Source organism: Chiloscyllium plagiosum, unplaced genomic scaffold (genome assembly GCF_037043375.1).
Source record: "Chiloscyllium plagiosum isolate Xiang-an unplaced genomic scaffold, Cpla_swu_hap1 HiC_scaffold_3, whole genome shotgun sequence".
In the NCBI taxonomy this organism is placed as follows: domain Eukaryota; kingdom Metazoa; phylum Chordata; class Chondrichthyes; order Orectolobiformes; family Hemiscylliidae; genus Chiloscyllium; species Chiloscyllium plagiosum.
The window spans coordinates 157,308,343-157,332,852 of NW_028270141.1; the positions used below are offsets into that span (position 1 = coordinate 157,308,343).

The 24,510-nt window shown below is 40.1% G+C and overlaps 1 protein-coding gene across 7 annotated transcripts in view; it reads left to right on the forward strand.

Moving 5' to 3' along the window:
• The window catches only part of enah (ENAH actin regulator), a 430,686-nt gene extending 407,803 nt beyond the window's left edge, over positions 1 to 22,883 (forward strand). For all 7 annotated transcript variants that reach the window (XM_043687385.2, XM_087984585.1, XM_043687386.2 and 4 more), the window contains 3 exons: positions 9,115 to 9,193; positions 13,746 to 13,803; positions 18,733 to 22,883. In XM_043687385.2, coding sequence (XP_043543320.2) covers positions 9,115 to 9,193; positions 13,746 to 13,803; positions 18,733 to 18,770 — 175 coding nt within the window. In that variant the 3' untranslated portion in view covers positions 18,771 to 22,883. The remainder of the gene's footprint in view (positions 1 to 9,114; positions 9,194 to 13,745; positions 13,804 to 18,732) is intronic.
• Positions 22,884 to 24,510: the final 1,627 nt, after the last annotated feature.

Sequence of the window (24,510 nt, forward strand, 5' to 3'; positions counted from 1 at the left end):
TTGCCAGGGTTGGAGGATTTGAGCTATAGAGAGAGGTTGAACAGGCTGGGGCTGTTTTCCCTGGACCGTCGGAGGCTGAGGGATGACCTGATAGAGGTTTACAAAATTATGAGGGGCATGGATAAGATAAATAGACAAAGTCTTTTCCCTGGGATCGGGGAGTCCAGAACTAGAGGACATAGGTTTAGGGTGAGAGGGGAAAGCTATAAAAGAGACCTCAGGGGCAACTTTTTCACGCAGAGGGTGGTACGTGTATGGAATGAGCTGCCAGAGGATGTGGTGGAGGCTGGTACAATTGCAACATTTAAGAGGCATTTGGATGGGTATATGAATAGGAAGGGTTTAGAGGGATATGGGCCGGGTGCTGGCAGGTGGGACTAGATTGGGTTGGGATATCTGGTCGGTGTGGACAGATTGGACCGAAAGGTCTGTTTCCATGCTGTACATCTCTATGACTCTATACAGGATAGCGTTGGCTCCTTTGACAGTCCCAAGACCTTCCTGAAAAACATCTCAATATTTAATTAGAATTTCACTCAGGCAGCCATTTTCTAATGGAAAAGTGTTGAGCCAATTGAGGTGAATCTTTCTCAACCAAATTCACCCCATCGGGCTTTGACCCAAGCCTTTCACTACTAATCAGACACTGAAGCAGCTGCTTTTCGTATGAGCCCAAACCGAAGTTGTACCCTTTATCTCTAAAGATTCTCAGAAACCATTTAAGGTTCTCAGTCAAGTCAATGTCTTACACAAACTTATGGGTTGGAATCCAAAGCAAATTTTGTTAAAAGACTGGTTCTGCAATCAGTGATACAGCCAGGCAGTATCAACCACCATTAGAACAGGGTGACTGTTAGATGTTTATTTTGTTTCAGGTTTGCTTAAAGATTTGTAACTCGGGCCGGTTGCTATAGTTGTGGGTATGTTCGCTGAGCTGAGAAGTTGATTTGCAGGTGTTTCGTCCTCTGTCAAGGTGACATTTTCAGTGTTTTGGAGCTTCGTGTGAAGCATTGCTGTACTGTGTTTTCTGGAACTTATTTGTTTCAGTTCCTGCTGCTTTTGGTTCCAGTTGTTTGTTGTAGTGGTCGGTATATTGCATGTAGGTCAGTGCTTTTGTTGATGGAGTCCATCGATAATGTCATGCTTCTATAAATTCTTTGGCTGTCCTCTGTTTAGCTTGTACTATTATTGTTATGTTGTCGAGTCGAATTTGTGCTCCTTGTCATCTGTGTGTATGGCTACTAGGGACAGCTGGTCGTGGCTTTTAGTGGCTAGTTGTTGTTCATGAATGAGGATTGCTAGTTGTCTGTCTGTTTGTCCTATATAGTGTTTCCTGCACTCTTTGCATGTACACCATGTTTATCTTGCACATGATGGGCAATTGAGTCTTTTGTCCTGGTGAGTTGTTGTCTGAGCGTGGCTGACTTTTATGGGCTGTCATGAATCAGAGTGGTTGGAGAAGTCTGACTGTCAGTTCAGAGACATTTTTTATCTCAGGTCGAGTGGCTAGTGTGTTAGGTCATCATCACATTGTTTATCTGCAGATGAAGTTGCGGGGATTCCATTCTTGATGAAGACTTTGTAGAGGTGATGTTCTTCTCTTCACAGGTCAGAAGTCCTGCATGTATTGTCGCCCTTTTGAACAGGGTCCAAATGCAGCTTCTCTCGTGTATGTGTTTGGGTGGTTGCTTTTGTAGTTCAGGATCTGGTCTATGTGTGTGGCTTTTCTATACAGACAACAACTCACCAGAACAAAAGACCCAATATCCATCATGTGCAAGGCAAACATGGTGTACAAGATTCCATGCAAAGACTGCAGGAAACACTATAGGACAAACAGGCAAACAACTCGCAATCTGCATCCATGATCATCAACTAACCATTAAACACCTTGACCAGCTGTCCCTAGTAGCCATACACAGATGACAAGGATGACAAATTCAACTGGGACAACACAACGAGAATAGGATAAGCCAAACAGAGGATAGCCAGAGCACGGCACTCATCCATGGTCTCCATCAATAAACATTTTGACCTAGACCCAATATACCGGCCACGCCAATGAACAACCGGAACCGGAAGCATCAGGAATGGAACTGAATCAATTCTAGAAGACACAATACAGCAACGCTTCACAGGAGGCTCCAAACCACTGAATATGTCACCTAGACAGGGGACAAAACATCTGCAAATCAACTTCCCAGCTCCGTGAACATATCCACATCTACGGTTTATTTTGATTGGTTCTGATTTGGATGTTGCTAAAGAATTCAACTGTTCCAAACCAGATGGAGTTGGGCTTTTCAAAGTGTGCACTCTCCTGAATGCAGTCCTATGAGTTCTGTTACACAGTTCAGGCCTAGTAGGATTCTTTTGCTGTCTCAAGTCTGCATATCAGTAGCAATTACAATGGCTTGCTGATCCAGATCCTGAAGAAAATGTTTGGTTTTGTTTTGGGGTTTGCACTGGGCTGGCTTAGAGTCCCACTGTTTGGAGTGATCTTGAATGAAGCTAGGCAATTGTCTTCACGAAACTCAGTCAGCCTGGTGAGGGTGTCCATTTCCATCAGCATATCCTGTAACTCATAAGCTCCACTTGCCGCATTTACTACTGATAAAACCAGTTGTAGTGCCTGTTTGAAGTGCAGTTGGGCTTCAACTAGTAGGCACTTTTGCACGGCTACATTATTAGTCCCTCAAACCAAACGGTCTCTCAGTGTCTCATTAAGTGTTAAACCAAAGTCACATTCTTCTGCCATTCATCTTAATCTTGTCAAAAATCCTGACATAGATTCCACAGTTCCCAAACCATTGAGTAAAACTCATAGCATCCCAGAATTACAGGAGGGTTGGGATCATAATATTCCTTAACCAAATCTATCAACTCTTGAAAGGTTTTAGTATCTTGTGCCCACAAACTGTCAGGCCAACAACCGGAAAAGCTCTCGGTCCACAAGCTGTCAGGACTCAATGCTTTTCATCTGCCACAATGTCATTTGCCCAGAGAAAATAACAAATTCTTTCCACATATTGGGCCAAATCTTTTGACAGCAGGATTGAATGAGTCAATCTTCCCAAATGGTGCCAGAAATGCTTACCTCAACTTAAAGGTGACATTTGGGACTAAATTTTTTCTTGTGGCCACTGAAATAACTCCCCAGAGGCCAGCATCCCATCATCGAGTCACCTTTATTCACGTGCACAGTACTTGATACTGGTCCAACTTCCTTAATGCCAGCTCTCAGAATGAACAGAACATAAACACTCTCTGTTTTTTTTCCAGCTCTTAGAGACTTTATTTTACTTTATTTTATTTTGTATTTTTCCTGTTCTTTTCTTTTTTCTTTTTTATTTAACCCTCACACTACTGCCTAACTGCGGTAGTGCTTATTTTTTCCCCAGCACCCATGGTGTGTGTGCAGGTGTGAGATACAGTGAGAGACACAAGGTGCACGAATCTTTATTCAATTTCCACCACCAGGAAGATAGGAAAACACCCAAGTGGCCAGTGACAAGCAGTGCCCTTCTTAAAAGGCAATGTTGTGTGATCAAACAGTGAAGGGGAGGGCAGGGATTAAACCAAAATAGAGTTGGAGGGGGAAATAATGCACTCCACACCCTGCGGCACCCACCTCTCCCTAAACAACTCCAAGGTGTTGGTGGAGACCGCGTGCTCCTTCTCCAAGGACACCCGGGCCCAACACTCCTGTTTTTTTTTGTTTTTTTTTAAAGACACCCTTTTTTTTGTTTTCTTTTTTTTTTACTCTTTTTCTTTATTAACCCCCACACTACGGCCTAACTGCGGTAGTGCTTATTTTTCCCCAGCACCCATGGTGTGTGTGTGCAGGTGTGAGACACAGTGAGAGACACAAAGTGCACGAATCTTTATTCAATTTCCACCACCAGGAAGATAGAAGAACACCCGAGTGGCCAGTGACAAGCACTGCCCTTCACAAAAGGGCAATGCTGTGTGATCAAACAGTGAAGGGGAGGGCAGGGATTAAATCAAAATAGAGTTGGAGGGGGAAATGATGCACTCCACTCCCTGCGGCGCCCACCTCTCCCTGAACAACTCCAGGGTGTTGGTGGACACCGCGTGCTCCTTCTCCAAGGACACCCGGGCCCTAACGTAACCGCAGAAGAGGGGCAGGCAGTCGGCCCTAACAACCCCCTCCACGGCCCGCTGCCTGGACCTGTTAATGGCCAGTTTGGCAACACTCCTGTTTATTTTTTTTTCTTTCTTTTTCTTCTTCTTTTTCTTTTTTTTTCTAATTTTTATTAAAGACACAAAGTGCACAAATCTTTATTCAAATTCCACCACCAGGAAGATAGGAAAACACCCGGGTGACCAGTGACAAACACTGCCCTTCACATCAGAGGGCAGTGCTGTGTGATCAAAACAGTGAAGGGGAGGGTAGGGACTAAATCAAAATAGAATTGGAGGGAGAAATGATGCACTCCACTCCCTGCGGCGCCCACCTCTCCCTGAACAACTCCAGGGTGTTGGTCGACACCGCGTGCTCCTTCTCCAAGGACACCCGGGCTCTAACGTAACCGCGGAAGAGGGGCAGGCAGTCGGCCCTAACGACCCCCTCCACGGCCCGCTGCCTGTATCAGTTTATGGCCAGTTTGGCGACACTCCTGTTTATATCTGTAAGCCAGATCTCCCTTATTGGACCAGATTAACAAGTCACCTGGCCTAATGTCACTTTTGAACGCTTGGTCAGTAACTTTGCATGTTACAGCACTTGAAATGCATATTCAGACACCTTTTAAATGAAAACAAAACAATGAGCTGCGGATGATGGAAATCGATGGAAATGGGAAGGATGGCACTGTTGTCTGGTAATAGGTGGGATCGCACTGTTGTCTGCTGTACCGATTTCGACGTTGCGGACGTTGCGGGAGCTGAATGCCAGCTATCGGTCACCTCTTCCTACCTCCCCCGGACCATGATCCCGCTATTGAATACCAGGTTATTGTGTCCACAGCGTTCGCTAATTTCATGTCATTTGGTCGAGAGTGTGGTGCTGGAAAAGCACAGCCGGTCAAGCAGCATCCAAGGAGCAGGAGAATGGATGTTTCAGGCAAAAGCCCTTCACCAGGAATCACATCAGGAATTCCTGATGAAGGGCTTTTGCCCGAATGTCGATTCTCCTGCTCCTCGGATGCTGCCTAACCTGCTGTGCTTTTTCAGCACCACAGTCTCTAATCTAATCTCCAGGATCTGCAGTCCTCACTTTCACCTCGTTCGTTTCATTTGTTGTTCATCTCCTGGCCCCAATACCTCTTACCTCATAGTTCCCCAACCTTGCGCCGCAGATTGTATCTCTTCCTACTTCAACTAGTTCCACCAATATCTTCCTGCTCTTGTATTCAGTATCTTAGCTAATAACGGAAGGAATTCTAGATGCCTCCTTAACCACCTTATTAAACCATCCTGCTACCTTCAAGGATCTCTCACTTTCTCTCTGTTTTTCAGAATTGTCCCATTTATTGTGCATTTCTTTGCCTTGTTTGGCCTCCCAGAATCCATTATTTTACGCTGCTGTAGATTGAATTGCATTTGCCACTTTTCTACCCATTTGATCTGATAATTGATTTCTTCCTGCAGTCTACAATCACCTTTCTCACTATCACAACCAACCATGTAACCAGTTTTTGTGTTGTCTGAAAGCTTTTTGATCACGCTGTTATATTTACGTCCAAATCATTAATATGCACCAGAGAAAGTGGGGTTCCTGATGCAGAATCTTATAGAAACCCACTGAAGCTAACTGTTTTGTTTTTATTTCAGATCTCCAACATATCAATGTTTGCTTTTACTCCAAATCTAATGGCTTGATAGGTCGTTTCAGAGGGTAGTTAAGAGTCAGCCACATTGTTGTAGGTTTGGAGTCACATACAGGCTAGACCAGGGAAAGATGGCAGGTCTCCTTTCCTAAAGGGTATTTGCGAATCTAATAGAGTTTTGTTTATAGCAATTGACAGTGGTTTCATGTCATCATTACTAAGATTAGTTTTTTTTACATAATTCCAGATTTATTCATTGTATTTAAATTTCAGCTGCCAGAGTGCAATTTGAGCTAGTTAGCATTAACCTGGGCCTCTAGACTACTAGTGTAGCGGTCTTACTATGAAGCTACCATCTCCCCCTAAATAGGTAGGATAGATAAATCTCTAAATATAAATGCAAAATACTGCAAATGCTGGAAGTCGTAAACAGAAACAGAATACTAGAGAAAATCAGGGTCTTGCAGCACCGTTGGAAAATGAAACAGAGTTAATGTTTCAGTACTTCAATTCTGAAGAAGTCATTCAACTCAAAATGGTAACTATGTTTCTCTCTCCTTAGATGCTGCCAGATTTGCTACTTTTCTCTGTCAATCTCTAGGATTTGATTTAAGTCAGGAAATTGAAGATGTATGTCCAATTGGCTTCAGGAATTATGCTTATGTAGTTTGGGTTTATAGAAAGAATTTAGAAAGAGTCTACACAAGAGATCTTGAGAAAATGAAAATGCACTGACTGAGGTAACTCTTGAAATGGCTGACTAATTGACTGATGGGAAACAATAGGGATAAAGGAAATACTCTCTCATTCATGGAATATCACAAATGATGTTCCTCTGGGAACTTTTTTTTATTCTTACATAAAATCTGGGTATTGCCAACTGAGCTGGCATTTATTGCCCAGCCCTAGTTGTCTTTGAGAAGGTGGAGGTGAGCTGCCTTCTTGGACCATTGAGGCATTTGCTGTAGATAGATCCACAATACCTTTAGGGAGGGCATTCCAGGATTTTGACCCAGCAACCCTGAAGAAATAGTATTTTGTTTCCAAGTGAGGATTGGAGGGTATCTTGCAGGAAATGGTGTCCCCAGATTTCTGGGGCTTCAGATTTTAACCAGGTGTTTTCATAACTTGGATGATGGAATAAAATTCTATAGCCAAGTTTATAAATGATATGAAGATATAAGGCACAATAAGTGTACAAGAGAACAGGTGGTTCAAAAGTAAACAGAGGGAAAAACTACTACAAGTTGTGATCTTTGTTCAGAGGTGAGAAGCTAAACATTTTATATTTGAATTGGAATAATTTCTTAATTGAATCCATGTATTAAAAGTGATAAATTAATTCAATAGATTAGGTAATGGGAAATAATTTTGTTTGCATTTATGCAGAAGGAGAAGCCAAAATGTTCAAATTACAGCTAGGCCTTTCAAGTATAAAATTAGGATTTACTTTTAACTGAAAAATTGGAACACTTCCTTAAAGACTATAGACTTTGGGGGCATGTCTCTTGAAATTTTGAAAACGATAGACTTGTGTTATGTCAGGGCATTAAACAATAAAGAAGCCAAGATAAGTAAGTGAAGTTGAGGTCGAGGTGAACCAGAATTTGGCTGAATGGTGAAATAGGTTCAAGGGGTTGAATGGCCTACTATTATTCCTATGTCTGTTATTAACTGTGGGAACTCTGATCACATCAATCCTAATTTTCCTTTCACCCATCTAAACTTTTTCCCCTTTTATATATGGAGAAAGTGAGGACTGCAGATGCTGGAGATCAAAGCTGAAAATGTGTTGCTGGAAAAGCGCAACAGGTCAGGCAGCATCCAAGGAGCAGGCGAATCGACATTTCGGGCATGAGCCCTTCTTCAGGAATCCTGAAGAAGGACTCATGCCCAAAACGTTGATTCTCCTGTTCCTTGGATGCTGCCTGACCTGCTGCACTTTTCCAGCAACATATTTTCACCCCTTTTATATATGTTTATGATATAAAACAGTATCATGAATTTGCTGCTTATTATCTTTTACATATCTAGGTTTGTCAGATACAACAAATTATTTTGAGAGTTATGTGAATTGCTTTGGTAATTTTGTATTGGACATAGTGTTCTGTAAATACATGCCTTCATTCTCTTAAATCCTCTCTGTAACTTTTCAGATGATTATCTCTCATCCTCAATGCCTGGTTTAGCCCTGTGATTCCGTCTTCATGACTCATGTTTGAGTCTGTGACCAAAATTGAACAAATTATTTCAGATTTGATCTGACTACAGCTTCAGTACAAAAACTGAAAGAAACGTGGATGCTGTAAATCAGAAACTAAAAACCAAATTTGCTGTAAAAGTTCAGCAGGTTTTGCAGCATCTGTGGAGAGAGATCAAGTGTTAACACTTCAGGTCGAGTGACCCTTCCTCAGAACTGGGAGGGTCAGGAAAAACTCATGAAGGGTCACTTGATCCGAAATGTTAACTCTGATTTCTCTCCGCAAATGCTACCAGACCTGCTGAGCTTTTCCAGCAATTTATTTTTGTTGCAGCTTCAACATTTTTTTTCATTTATAAAGCTTTTTTGTTTGTGAATAGATAGATTGACTGCCACCTATTTAACTGATACAGTGCTTGCTTCTATCTGCAGCAATTCTGGCAGATGTCTAGAATCTTTCCACAATGCTCTTAAAATTAACAGTCCGCCCACAAACCTGAAATTGGTGCAAGAGTAACAAGGGAATGACAGTCTGTCCTCTAGTGTTGACATGCAACATGGATCCGTGGTTACACTACAGCTTATTGCATTTAGAGTGATAGGTGTACAAAGTCTCTGGTTTAAAGGGGTGAAGAGATTGGGTTTACAAATAGCCAAAAAAGCATACAAAACTAGCATATGCCTATTAGCGTTGAAATGTGATATAAAATGAACTGATTGTTAGACTCTCGGGACTCACTCTGGTATAATAGTCACATTTCAGTGGGTTTCTGACAGAGGAGATCTGAGGGAAATGTGGTTTTAGAATCCGTGGTCTTTAGATATTTATACTGGGGTTCACAAGGGAAGATAAAGGATTTGATTGTGTCATTATTTTTAATGTAGTAATCTTATTTTAAGAAGAAACTTGCAAATGATTTTTGGTATTTATAATAAAAAATTTAAATGGCATCTGCTGGTCAAGATAAATGCAAGGTGAAGTTGTGGTGATCTAACAACTTGGTGCTGTTTCACCACTAATCATTCAGGAGAGCACGTTAGTTGTAGTGAGGCACAGGTAAAGCATCTTGATTTCTCTGAGTCATGGTACAGTGTAACTCTTCTCTTTTCCCCCCATTCCAGAAGCAAATCTGCATCAAGTGGCCCAGCAAATACTAATGGTGTGCAGGCAGAATTCTTGGATTATGACAGATTGAAACAGGTGTGTTGATGGCTTTTCTATATTTTTTTCTTTTCCCACATTATTTAGTACCACATACTTCTCAGTGAATTATTGTTATTCCTCTGGCTTAATTGAAATTATAGTATGTTTGAATACATCTCTGCTATTGATGGTGACCAATAGTGCCTGTAATAGCTTTGAGTTGCTAGATGTATTCTGAGTCTATCCACTTCGCATGGTAGTAGTACCATACAATACAATTAGTTTAGTATCTCATAATAAACTGCTGCTTGACTAATTTTAACACAGCCCCTAGATGTTACTAAGGAGAGCTTTGAAGGGTCAACTTAATAGAGTGTAGCTTTGTTGTTTCCAATATTTAGATTAGTGCTGGATGGACCTTTCACTTTTCCCGTAGAGGTTTTATATAACTGGGTGGCTTGCTCAGCCATTTCAGAGGTCATTTAAGAGTCAAATAATGTCCTTGGAGTGTGTGTAATAATTGGAATGGGATTTCTGAGTACAGTACTGCTTTGACATTGAGTTTGGCTTGTAAAATTTCACCATGTTTATGCAAGCTAAAAACAAAAGGCTATCCTACATAATTCAGCTTCCTTGCTCTTGGCCTTATTTGTTTTAGGGAGTTGCCACTGATGGCATCCAGTGTTTTCATTATCCCTAATCGCAGAGGACAGTTAAACATCAACCACATTGCTGTGGAATCACATGTAGGCCAGATCAGTTAAGGATGGCAGATTCCCTTCCCTAAATAACATTTGTGAACCAGATGGTTTTTTTACAACAATTAATAGTGATTACCTGATTACTGTTTAGATTCTATTCCAGATTTTTAGTCAGTTCAAATTACACCATCTGTCAAAGTTGACTTTGAAATTGCGTCCCTAGAATCCAGAACCTGGGGTTCTAGATTCCTAGTCCAATAACATTACCACTATTGCTATCACTTTCCCCTAAATCCTATAGCCTATGACACTTGAAGTCCATATTCAATTGATTATTGAAAGGAATGATGGCTTTTACCTCTACCACTTTTTCACGCAATGAGTTCCAAATTCCCACCATACTCTGACTAAAGTTCTCCTCAGCTCCCCCCAGCTTATGTTATATCTACAGTTCCTTGTTCTTGATTTCTTTGAAAAGAGAAAAACGTAATTCCTACACATTATCTAGAACCATCTTAATTTTATACTAAATTCAGTATGAATATAAGAACTAGAATCAGGAGGAGGCCATTCGGATCTTCTAATATGGTCTACCATTCAATCAAGGCATACTACAGGGATCAGTGCTTGAATCCCAGTTATTCACAATGTATGTTCATGATTTAGATGAGGAAATTAGTGTAATATCTCCAAGTTTGCAGACAAGATAAAGCTGGGTGGGAAGGTGAAGTATGAGGAGGATGCGGGGATACTTCAGTCAGATTTGGGTATGTTGAATGAGTAGCAAGTGTAGGGCTGATGAAGTATAATGTGGTTAAATGTGAGTTTATTCACTTTGGTAGCAAAAATGGGAAGGCAGATTATTATCTGAATAGCAATAAATTGGGAAAGGGGAATGTGCAACCAGACCTGGGTGTCCTTGGACACCAGTCTCTGCCTGATTGTGTGAAGAATTTCCAAATGCCTGCTTTAATCTCCTTAGTAATAGATTCCAGCATTTTCCCCTCCTATTCAATATTTTTTCATGGCTAGGATTTTCCATCCTTGCCAACATCCTCTTGAATCTCCAATGTAGCCACTTTAATGCATTCATATCATTCCTTATTTTTAGTGACAGAACTATATTGTAGTCCAGTTGTACCCTGACTAGTTTTTATATTGTTCCAGCATAGCTTTCCTGCTCTTCTACTCTATGCTCAGTAAAGGCAAGTATCCTGTATGCATTGTTAGCCACATTTCTCACTCTCCTGCTACGTACAGAGATCTGTGAAATGCACTCCAAAGTCCTTCTGCTTCCTGTGCACTTCTCAGAATCTTGCCATTTGTTGTCTATGTTTTTGTGTCGTTAACTCTCCACAAATACATTACTTTCCTTCTTAAAATTGAATTTTATTTGCCACGTAATTTGCCAGACCTGGGTCTCCTTGTATGCCAGTCACTGAGCCAGGAGGCCCGGGTGTAATTCCTACTTGCTCCAGAGGTGAGTAATAACATTTCTGAAAAGGTTGATTAGAACAGCATAAAATAAAGCTACACCAGTCACTAAAAGTAACCACGCAGGTGCAGCAAGCAGTGAAGGCGGCAAATGGTATTTTGACTTTCATAGCAAGACAATTCAAGTACAAGAAGAGGAATGTTTTGCTGCAGTCGTAAGGGCCTTGGTGAAACCACAGCAGGAGTATTGTGTACAGTTTTGGTATCCTTATCTGAGGAAGACCAGATCCCCGTTCTGTCTATGGGGGGAGTGCAACGAAGATTTATCAGACTGATTCCTGGGATGAAAAGGCTGACATATGAACAGAGACTGTTTCAGTTAGGATGAAATTTTTTGGTGTTCAGAAGAATGAAGAGGATCTAATAGGAATCTCCAAAATTCTAATGGATTAGAGAGAGTAAACACAGGAAGGATGTTCTCAGTGATCAGGGCATCCAGGATCAGAGGTAACAGACTATGGATACGGTGTAAACCTTTTAGGACTGAGGTTATGAGAAATGTTTTCACCTTGTGGAATTCTCTGCCGCAGAAAGCAGGTAAGTTTAAAATAATGAATGTTTTCCAGCGGGTATGGTTCTTAGGGTTAAAAGAATCAAAGGTTATGTGGAAAAAGCAAGAACAGAATACAGAATTGGGATGATCAACCATGATCAGGTTGAATGGCAGAGCAGGCTCGAATTGGTCTACTGCTTCTATTTTCTATGTTTCTATGCTTCAACCTTCCTTCAACAAATGAATGCTAGCTGTTTATACTTGACCTTTGCCTTTCTAAATCATGACTTATGTTCTCCCTCAGAATATTTCCACAGTGGGGTTAGAATGACTGGCCTATCACAATTCAATCCTTTTTAAATAAGGTTACGATATTAACAGTGCTTTGATATTACTCTGTAGCCAGAGAGAGTTGTAAAATGATAGAGCCTACACTATCAATTCTCTTGATTGTCTCAAGGTCAGAAATGTTTCAACTAGGCCTATTGATTTATGTATCTTCATTCATGATCAATCCCTTTATGCTTTCTCCCTCATTACATTTATCCCAATCAATATTTCACACTTCTGTTTATGACACCTCTTCTAGATTTCATTGTGATCTGTGTTCAGCTTATGATCTGACTCCAGAACACTCATTGAAATGACTTCTCACACCGTTTCCCATCGAGATCAATTTTGCTGTAATAGGATTGTTAAAGTTAAAATCATACAATAACAACAGCTACCTGATGAAGGAGCAGTGCTCTGAAAGCTCATACTTCCAAATAAACCTGTTGTGTAATAACTTGGTATTAAGTGATTTTTTTTAACTTTGTCCACCCCTGTCCAACACCAGCACCACCACATTGGAATTGTTGAAGACAGTACCACATTGGATGGACAAAGTTAAAAATCATATATCACCCTGCTATAGTCCAATAGGTTTATTTTGAAGTACACACGTTCAGACCATTGCTCCTTTGTCAGGCAGTTGGTGGGGTAGGTATTTAGGACACAGAATCTATAGTAAAAGATCAAAATGTCATGCAACTGATGCGATGTTTTGAACAGAGGCTGATAGCCAAGCTCGGTACCCATGAGGATGGCCTCAACTGCGACCTTGGGTTCATGTCATACTACAGGTGATCTCACTACACTCTTGCACATGATCAGACTCAGTCAGCCACGTCGACCCTCTCTCATGCACACACACACCCCCACACTCTCACTCATGCACATACCCTCTCACAGGCACATACTCTGTCACATTTGCATGCTCTCTCTATCTCTATCTATCTACCTCTTTCTCTCTCTCTCTCTCTCTCTCACACATACACACACACACGCGCGCGTGCGCGCGCTCTCTTTCTCCGTCTCTCGCTCGCTGTGGGTGAATTTTCATTTGTAGATTTATATTTCACAGTCAGTCCATGTGAAATTTTATCAATTCCTGCTTTGGAAATAGAACTGCTCTGACTCAAGGTTAGAATACAGACAGACTCGAACCTCACAGCTTTATGCATTGTCTGAACTGAGATGTCAACTTTTATTTTAATAAAACCTTAAGTTATCTCGGGAATATGACTTGAAAGTAGTTCTGGGATGTACGTATTAATGAATCAAAACTTGTAACCCATTCTAGTGATTATAGACTTAACAACAATCTAGGTTTGTTCAATACATTGCATCAGGTGCATGACACTTTGATCTTTTACTATAAACTCCTATGATCCTGACGAAGGAGCAGAACTCTGAAAGTTTATACGTTCAAATAAACCTGTTGGACTGTAACCTGGTGTTGTGTGACTTTTAATTTTGTCCACCCTAGACCAATACCAGCACCTCCACACCTTGGATGGAGCTCTTGCATGCAAATTTTCTGTTTTTATTTTCACTTGCTTTTTCACCTTTCTTCATTGGAATTTTTCTGTTAAAATAGGATATCTTGGAAGAAATGAGGAAGGAGCTTCAGAAACTAAAAGAAGAACTCATCAATGGTGAGTACAGACATGATGTAATTTCTAAACTAACTCAGCCAATATTTACAGCCTGCTCGCACCTCATGCAGTTATCAGACACTCAGAACACATCCCTCACGCGCTGATATCAAACTCTTGGACCACTCCCCTCTATTGTTGTTATCAAACACTCAAACCACTCCCCTCTCATGACAGTATCAGTCTCTCAGATCCACTGTTATCAAGCAAGGTTTTGATCTCTCTTGGTGTCGTATATGAATGACAACCACACTGGTCATTGGCATAGTAACGTGGTAATCTACATATTGCCAGATTAATTGAACTAATTTTATACTTTACATTTTAATAGCTCAACTCTGCTTGTGGTTTGTAATGTTAGTACTATAAGCACTATGCTACTTGTACAAAAGTGACATTTGTTAGTTTGCATACTTTATTTCAATTTTACAAGCTTTAAATGGTAAGATTTAAGGGAGTTTGCTTTTTGAATTGATAGAAAATGTCTGAACTGCAACCTTTTCAGCTGGGTGAGTGCTGTCTTTGCTTAAACTGCCTATGAAACTAGCTTGGTAATTTCTTCACATCAGGCAGGGTCAGGTTTCTTCACTTTGATGAGGAGTTGGTTCTTATGAACTAGAGTATGAAGGTCAGGGAAATAGTGTCTTTGTTTGCTAAGTTTGACATGGAAAACTACAAGTAGAATTTTCCAGGCCTTGAGCAACATGAGAAAATATGATGCAAATTAGAACATCTGATTCTTGACATCAAGAAAAAATATACAAATTTTTCCCTTGAAGTTTCAACGGTGAATTCAGAATTTTACTGATGAACAGGAATGACCTTATTTCATTAATGCTCCAACTTGGTTATATGCTGTTTTCTCCCCTGTTTTCCTGGGAAACTAGAAAGCAATAATTCCCAATTTGACCTGACCATCTGACACAGGAGCAGCACTCCAAAAACCTGTGATTTCAAATAAACCTGTTGGACTATGGGTCTTACGCCTGAAATGTTGACACTCCTGCTTCTTGAATGCTGCCTGACCCGCTGTGCTTTTCCAGTGCTACACTTTTCGACTCTGATCCCCAGCATCTGCAATCCTCACTTTCTGTAGTTTGCTATAACCCTGGTGCTGTGTGACTTCTGATTTGGTCCACACCAGTCCAACACCGGCACCTCCACAACTTGAAAGTCTTAAGTGGTTATCTGGCAAATGCAACTCGCCACATTCTCATCTGTTTTAATGCCCCTTTACCAATATATCCTTGAATATTCCATAAAGAGCATCCTCCTCTACTTTTGTTCACCAAAATTGCCATTGGCATAGCACCAGCTGCACCACCTTATTGTAATTGATCTTGGATCCTCTTCAGCCCTTCAAGACTTTGCTTTGGGGCACACAGGTGCCTTTGATATTTAATCCTGCCCGGTCGCTTTATACACAGGGACACACCAATCTCATGCATCCACATAGGATGTATCTAATGGATTTTAGGCACACACACATAGAGTCATTGAATCAAACTGAAACAGGCCTCTGGCCCACATATCCAGACTTCTATTCCTCTCCCCTCCCTTGTCAGCATTTCCCAGGGACCGTACCCTTAGTTGTGTACTCCTCCTTCACCCCCAGAACTTCCACACTCCACACTGTTCAAGGCTTAGATGTACCTTCCAGGTAAAACAGTGATTTACCTGCACTTCATTCAATCTGCTGTTTTTGTTGCTATCAATGTAGTCTGCTTGACGCTGGGAGACAAAACACAGACTAGATGACTACTTGGCAGTGCACCTACAATGACCTTGAGTTTCCAGTTGCCTATCACTTTAACACAGCGCACCACACCACATTCGTTGTTTCTACGCCATCACTTTTGCCTCAGACCAGTTGTAGTGCTCCTGCAAGGTTCGAAATAGTGTCTCCATGCCTATCACCCAACCCCACATACCAAGTCCTGTAAATGGAATGGATTGCTTTTAGCACAGCCAATCCATTTTCCACCACTTAGGTCATAGAGATGTACAGCATGGAAACAGACCTTCAATCCAACCCGTCCATGCCGACCAGATATCCCAACCCAATCTAGTCCCACCTGTCAGCACCCGACCCATATCCCTTCCTATTCATATACCCATCCAAATGCCTTTTAAATGTTGCAATTGTACCAGCCTCCACCACTCCATCTGGTAGCTCATTCCATACACTTACCACCCTCTGTGTGAAAACGTTGCCCCGTAGGTTTCTTTTATATCTTTCCCCTCTCACTCTAAACTTATGCCCTCTAGTTCTGGATCCCCAACCCCAGGTAAAAGACTTTGCCTATTTACCCTATCCATGCCCCTCATAATTTTGTATACGTCTAAAAGGTCACCCCTCAGCCTCTGACGCTCCAGAGGAAACAGCCCCAGCCTGTTCAGCCTCTCCCTGTAGCTCAAATCCTCCAACCCTGGCAACATCCTTGTAAATCTTTTCTGAACCCTTTCAAGTTTTACAACATCTTTCCAATAGGAAGGAGACCAGAATTGCACACAATATTCCAACAGTTGCCTAACCAATGTCCTGTACGGCCGCAACATGACCTCTCAACCCCTGTACTCAATACTCTGACCAATAAAAGAAAGCATACCAAATGCCTTCTTCACTATCCTATCTACCTACGACTCTACTTTCAAGGAGCTATGAACCTGCACTCCAAGGTCTCTTTATTCAGCAATACTCCCTAGGACCTTACCATTAAGTGTATAAGTCCTGCTAAGATTTGCTTTCCCAAAATGCAGCACCTCGCATTTATCTGAATTAAACTCCATCTGCCAGTTCTCAGCCCATTGGCCCATCTGGTCAAGATCCTGTTGTAATCTGAGGTAACCTTCTAGCTTCTCTTCTTCCCTGCTTTACTATCAACCATCCTTTTGTCTGCCTACCCTCTGTCTCTCTCTGGGTTCCTTCTCTACCAATCTGCTCAATCCATTTCCCCTCATTCCTCCTCGTCAACATAAATGCCATCTTTTCCTAAGCTGTACTCAGTTGTAAAGAAGGGTCACTGGACTTAAAACATTAACTCAGTTCTTGGTTTTTTATTGGCTCTTATCTTCATTTCTTAGCACTCACTCACTTTGCTTATACTTGGAAGCTGCCAGCCACTGTGGATAGCATAGCATTTTAACCAAATGGCAGGAAGGGTTAATGGCTGTGGAGGTTTAGATGGATGAGAACTGTTGTTTTTAAATGCTGTACACAATAATAAGGTTGGTAGTCTATGAACATGAGAGATGCAGTGGCAGAGTTAGAGTGAGTGTAAAATCGCAGACAAACCGTGGGGATATTTAACCTTGCAGATCACAGAAGATCATTGACCTTTTTCCTGCATTGATGTGAATTCCATCTGACCCTGCACACAGCACTGACTCTGGCTGGTATCTGTGGTCAGGCTAGCTGTGCTTGGTGTCTCAGTTTCCTTTGGCAATGCACCAGGTAGAAGATGGCACATCTTTTGACCACCTTGTCCACCAGGACCCCCAGGTCATATTAGGAAAGCAGGGTTCCAACTTCCCTTCGAGAGATGTTTCAGTTTCCCAAAAAGCACTCACATTCGAAGCCGTGTGCAGCTAGACTTTAAATATGGTGCCAACAACTTGTACATCAGAAGGTTCCAGTAGAGGAGGTAATTTTGCCTCTGCTAGTGCACGATGGCACAGGAAGGACACCAAAGATACCAATTACATAATTAATAAGGTGATGAGTGGAAGTTAATAAGACGAATGTCATTATGAGCCATAATGCTACACCTGCCATGAAACTCCTTAAAAATAACACAGCCTGAAAATGCGAAAATCCAGCCTTGCATCAGTGAACTCTTGAAGAGAGAGTGGAAATCCATGCACGAGAATGTTGAGGTAGTATTTTGGTAATGTAATGGCATTTTTTTTTTAACTTAGAAATTTTTATATTAAAATGTATGAATTGTGAAGTAATAAGTCAGTTCACCAGTTTTACAGTAAACTCATTGGACTGGGGTGTGCGAAGTTAAAAATCACACAATACCAGGTTATAGTCCGATAGGTTTATTTGGAAGTACTAGTTTTTGGAGCGTTACTCCTTCATCAGATGGTTGTGGAATATAAGATCGTAGGACACAGAATTTATAAATTATACTCCACGACTAGCTGATGAAGGAGCTCTGCTCCAAAAGCTCGTTCTTTCAAATGAACCTGGTGTTGTGTGATTTTTGACTTTGTCTCATAAACAGTCTTATACCGTAGAGGTGAATTGGTGGAGGTAGTATTGGAAGTATACACAATTTACAATGTCCCATGAGATAAACTGATGCAAATCTATGCATTATTATTTGGAGATCTGAGCTCTAAGTTTTAATTTTATAGAACCCCCTAGAAATAGAGAATTTAATGTCTATGGGATCAATCTTCCTTTAATAATTCTTCAATTCCAGCTGCAGCAGAATGACTAGATTAATGTTATTGACTGACCAAAAAGTCATCTTACGAACTCATAAATTATCAACACCTCACATTCCCTCCTACTCATTGCTTACCATCCTCAGGTCAGCCGAAACCTAGGTGGGTACGAAAATTATCAATTTTATACAAAGTCTTTTAAAAACACAGTTTTCTATTTATACTATATATTGTTGTATAATATGTGAATTCTTATTTTTGTTGGCATCTGGGGTCACATTAATTTTCAAGTATTACAATGGGGTCACTTTATAAAATAGTTTGGGAAGCTCTGTTTCAGATCAACTACATACATTTATATAACACCCTTAATGTTTAGCGTAGTACAATGTTAAAGATACAGCAAGTAAATAACTTCCAAGGAGGATGATCTTACTCAGGTGAAAATCAAAACAATATGTAAAGGCATTTATAAGCCCAGTTTTAGGTTGAAATGGATAAGGTTGTACTAATGCACTTCTTCTTATTCCACAGCAATCAGACAGGAACTGAGTAAATCCAACAATGCATAGACAACGTGTCAAGTGGAATTGACCCTTTTATTAAGAATTGATGACAAATGACAGTGAGAGGGTGATGAGAAAATGACAAGACATCCAGCAAAAAAATGGGAGGGAAGAGCTCTCCCACGTTCTGCAGTTGGAGATTTTGCAGGCAGCCTCATCACACCGTTGTGCTTTTCTTTATTTTTCCCCCTCACTGCTTGCCGCTTTTTCTGACTTTTTTCTCAGAGGAAGAGAGTCTTCTTACTGTAAAATTATGCAAATTTCTTAAGTCAGTCAAAATCTAATCACGGTGTGCTGAGAAGTCACATAAATTGAAAGAAAAAATTTGCACAACAATTGTGTTTCTTTTTGTTTTTTCCTCTAGGAGGTGGCTTATAATTTGAGCACAAATCTTAGAGACATCTAACTATAGAGCAGTTAGTGCTATACTTTTCCCAAGAGTGTAGTCCTGCCTGAATTGGAATGGAAAAGTTTATAAATATAGGAAGATGCATTGAGTATAAAAGCCTGGCAGAATGGTATGTGCTCTGTAGTGAAGGTGTCCTGGGATTTTCTTTTAATATTCAAAGCAGTGGCAGTTCACAGGGTTTAAGGATACAGAGATGCCTTCCTTAGTTTATTATTGTGATAATGCTTTACCAAATCAAAGACTTGTCTGTTAATCTAATCAGTAATGTACGTTAATCAGTGTACTGTCTGTAATCATTTTTCCCTGACTGCGCATGTTGAGATGTAATTCTTTTTATAGATCAAAATTGTCTGTAAACTGGTATTTTATCCCATTCTATCTGAGCAATAGTCAGTCATGTTAATTTTCCGTCTAGTTGCCTTTTTTCATGGAGAGAGTGGGGTGAGAATGGAGCTGAGCAATCTGACACAATGTTCTCATGTGGCTCACATCTGTATATTCTAATATACCTTGTGCATTTCTGCACACATTAAGTTTTTCAGTTTTCATAAAGTACTTTTGGCTAATAGAAAAGAACCACTTTCTAACATCTTGTTTGTTTACAAGCAGATGTGATCCACAAGTGGACACAAAAGGATGTTGAACTATTAAGGGTACAATTATAGAGACCTCTTAATTCCTAATCATTGGGTAGAGTCCTTAGTCTCATTTGTGGCTGTAAATTCAAAAATGTCCTCCTCACAAAGTAATTTGCTGCTAAGATGGAACATTTTGTTTTCCACTGGGTATTTTATCCAGCAGTCTAGAGACCCTGTGTAGCGCGTGGGTTTGATGACATGCCTCTGGGATTTCCACCAAAATCCCCATCTATCATATCCACAGGTAGCTTTGGGGTATGTTTGCTTTCTTTTCTGGGCTACTGAAGAAGTCCGGTTCCACAGGAGACCTAGCTAAAGCTGTGCATATTAAACATGAACAATTGGTTTGTTACTTGGTCTTGAAAAAAATTTTTAATGTAGCCTGGCTTTTTTAAACTTCAGATTTTAGCCTGACATGGGCCTCCAGTTTTCATAGTTGGACTGACAGGGCAGTGCTGTGATATTCAAATCATTCTTTGAAGTGGTATCCTCTCCAGAAACAGGCCACCAACTCCAACTGTTTAACTTGGATTAGTCCCTGTTGTTTGGGATAGCACCAACTGGACAGCATAGTGGCAGTGAAGCAGGATTCTTGAATTTCAAGTCCTTTACATTTAGTAACTTCTGGAAACTGACTATCTTTCTGCTGCAGACAGTTACTAATGGCTTGTCTTGCTTCCAGCGTTACTCATCTCTAATAATCACCCATCACTTACGTGCCACATGGCTGTTTCGAGAACCAGATTTTGTTTTGTTTAAAGGTGAGAATACTGCTTCATATGCAGCATTGCTTCAGGGACTTTCATAGATGTCAGAATAAAATTCCTTTTCCTTGCCCGCTGTGTGAATCGTGAACAGGGTGCTTAATATATTTTTTAAAAGTCTCCAGTGAGATTGCTGGGTTTTTTTAGCATGTCCCAAATTGAAATCCAGTGTCAACTACAGTGTTAACCCAAAAGCTTTCGATTAAAATTGTCTATGTGCTTTAGCAACTTTCAATTTTAAAAAAAGTCAAATAATTTCAATAACAAATTTGCATAAACAGCATTAGAAAGTTTATCAAATCTTCAGTTCATATCTTGTGGTCCTTGATCATTGAAGTATATATAATAGTTGCCAGGGTAGCTCCCAATCCTAGTCACCTGTTGAATGGTGGGTAAGTGTAGTTGTATCCTTGTTGTCTAGATTATAATGAACTCATGGGATCTCATGAAAGTTCTAGAAAATTAAACTTGTGTAAAAGATAATGAAATGGCTGGTTTGATTGCCAGGATGATCATTAACTACTTAATTTCGAAGCATTTTTCACTATGATATTCAGATATGTAAAAGCATACTCTAGAATAAAATAGTCACAAGCACTGTTTTTTTTAGATTAAGAAACATTTAACTTTTTTTATAAGGTGAGATTTTTCCCTTTTTGAAATGTTCATTGATTCTTTTCCTTGATTTATCTCCAGGTATTCAGACCAATAGATTCAGAAGAATATCAAGGGGAAGGGCATTGGTAATGTTGTGGATAGTCATCTTCCTTACATAATTTATTCTTTCCTAAATCTCAAAAGAGGTGATTGACTTCTGCATATTATCTGACCACAATAGGGACCAGTGATGATTGTGCAGAAGAGGATCTTGACCACAGTCCTATATTCTAACACCAGGGCAACTGGTCTATAGGAGTTTCCATGTGTTACATCAGCCAGTGCTTAGAGCTTAAACCAACTTCTTCACCAAATGATGGGCAAAATTTATTCTATCAGTTAAAAATAGCATGGGAAATACTGGGTAATTCCACACTGCTAAGCTATCTAGTCTTAGCTGCTTGTGAAAAAAATATTGAAGTTTGAAGTTTTCATCCAGTACTGCTAGAAGCAAGAATCAAGATTCTGGCACATAGAATCCCTAGTGTGGAGGCAGGTGATTTAGCCCATCAAGGTCCACACAGCCATTTTAATCACAGCTATCTCAGATGTACTTTCAAGTCAATATTTAAGGAAATAAATTTGCTTTTCCTATGAGTCAGCAGAAATTAAGTCATTTATTTAATTATTAGTGCAGCTATTCAGAGGACCACTGTATCTTAACTAATGCACCTATCAGTATAGAAATAAAAATAATTCCACTTCATATTGGGGTGAAATTTAAAAAAAACATTATTCTGAATGGCTGAAATAATTTGTGATGGTTCATTATACTTTTGCATCTGTCTCCTTCCATATCTTGGTCTCAACATTTTTAGTCAACTAGACCCTGATAAATGTACAATTATTTGGAGAAATACTCTGCTTGATCAGGTTTGTATTGACCTTAAAGGATATGAGAATGGTATACTAAGGGATTCACTGTTATCCAGGCCTTATTTTATTACTGGACATAAATGTTTCAAATTAACATGCCACACAGTCAAGCTACGAATTTTAATGGTTTACATTTAATTTCCTTGGATCTCCTGTTCATGTATCAATAATAACAGTTGAGAAATGGCTAGAATCAGAACATTGACTGCTGATAAAAGTACATATTTTTCCCATTTTTTATGCCTCAGGACTTTTGTCCTTCGATTTAGGATTTTTTTAATACTCTTTATTTTGAGAGTCGGTGAATCCTTCAGGAAAAGTGTTCAAATTTCAATTTTTTAAACATCTCATGGTGAATGTGGACAAAATTGTACAACCAGTGTTTGAGTGGCCTTATCAAAAATTGAAAAGTTTTTAAGTCTAATTTAGCTATGAAGAAGGGCTGGATAAGCTCAAGTTGTTTTCTTTAGGGCACAGAAGGCTGAGAGAGGACCTGATTGAAATGTATAAAATTGTGAGGAGCATGGACTGGGTGAATAGAAAACAATTGCTTCCCTTGGTTGAAGGGTCATTAACAAGGCATAATTTTAAGCTGATGGGGAAGATGTTTAGAGGCAATTTGGGGATAACTCCTTTTTGCCCAGAAGGTGGTGGGAATCTAGATTGCATTGCCTGGTAGAGGGAGGAACCTCCACCACCTTGAAAAAGTATGTGAATGAGCACTTGAAATGTCATTCTGGATTAGTGGTGCTGGAAGAGCACAGCAGTTCAGGCAGCATCCAAGGAGCAGCGAAATCGACGTTTCAGGCAAAAGCCCTGATGAAGGGCTTTTGCCCGAAACGTCGATTTCGCTGCTCCTTGGATGCTGCCTGAACTGCTGTGCTCTTCCAGCACCACTAATCCAGAATCTGGTTTCCAGCATCTGCAGTCATTGTTTTTATCTACTTGAAATGTCATAACATTCAAGGCTGTGGGCCAAATGCTGGAAAGTGGAATGAGTGTAGAAGGTCAGTGCAGGCTCAATGGGCCAAAGGGACTCTTCTGTACTGTATTACTCTGACTTATTTCTACAACTACTTTTCCCCATTAATTCAAATGAAGTATTGCTGAAGAAAAGAAGCATATAAAATGTAATTTTTTTGCTGAAGGCAGGGGGATAGTGAAAGTGTCATGCACCTCAGTTACCAGGAAAATATAGGCTTTTTCATCAAATAAATCTTCGTGTTCAAATTGCACTTGAGCAGTGTTCTTTTGTGTTCACTCTGGTGGTATATTCTAAAGTCTGAACACAAGATTGTCCTGCACTGTTGTAAACCTCAAAGAAGTTGCAACTGTCTGGGATTGTGGGCTGCTGCTCTCCTTTCTGCATTTTTCTTTTACTATATTAGATGTATCTGACATTGAAACAACTGGAGACAGAAGTTTCTCAAAAAGCTTAGTGTGATTGGCATCGTTAGTGGGGAGTCAGTGGTCTAGAGGTGTTTTGATGGACTGTTCATTCAGAAACCAAGGTAATGTTTTGGGGAAACAGGTTTGAATCCTGCCATGGCAGATGGTTGAATTTAGATGAAAATAAATTGGAATTAAGAGTTAATGATGATCAATTGTCAATAATCAGAAAAATTCACCTGATTCACTCATGCCCTTTAGGGAAAGAAACTGCCATCTGTACCTGGTCTGACCTACATGTGACTCCAGATCCAGAGCAATGTGGTTGACTCATAACTGCTGCCTGGGCAATTAGAGATGGGCAGTACATGCTGGTCTCGCCCGTGACACTGTCATTCCCGTGAATGAATAAAAATGATGCCACAGTTTTATGTCTTCTGTGTTCTGCCACACTATTAGTACAAAGTTATCTCTTGCAAATGAATTTGGGATCATTTGAATTGGAATATTTCCAACTTCTGTTCAATGTTAGTCAAGCTGTCTCCCTCCGTACTATTTCAGTGGGAATATAATACTATCAGTCAGCAGTTAATTTCATTTTGCCCTTTGCCATTATTTGATGACAAGCTTATAAAAAGTGCACTTCAGATCTGCCAAAAATCAGAATAACGTTTCTATAGTGAAACTGCATCTAAAATCTGTACATGAAAATCAAATGTTTACCTGTATAGAGATGCACATAGTAAATTGTAGGTAAGTTGGAGTAGAAAATATTACCAAATAGAAATTACAGAATATCTTGGTAGTTGAATATTGTTTGAAAAGTTGATACTTGTTCAAACTCGGCCTTATTTTGACATAAGGGGGATTAACTTGGCCCTGATCAATGCAGAGTTCAATAGTCTGAGTTTCACACTCTCTACGGAGTTTACTGAGAACACTTGGACAGAATTTGTGACTTTTTGTTGGAGTGATATGAATTGGTTTTTACTAGTTTGAAGAATGTTGTTGAT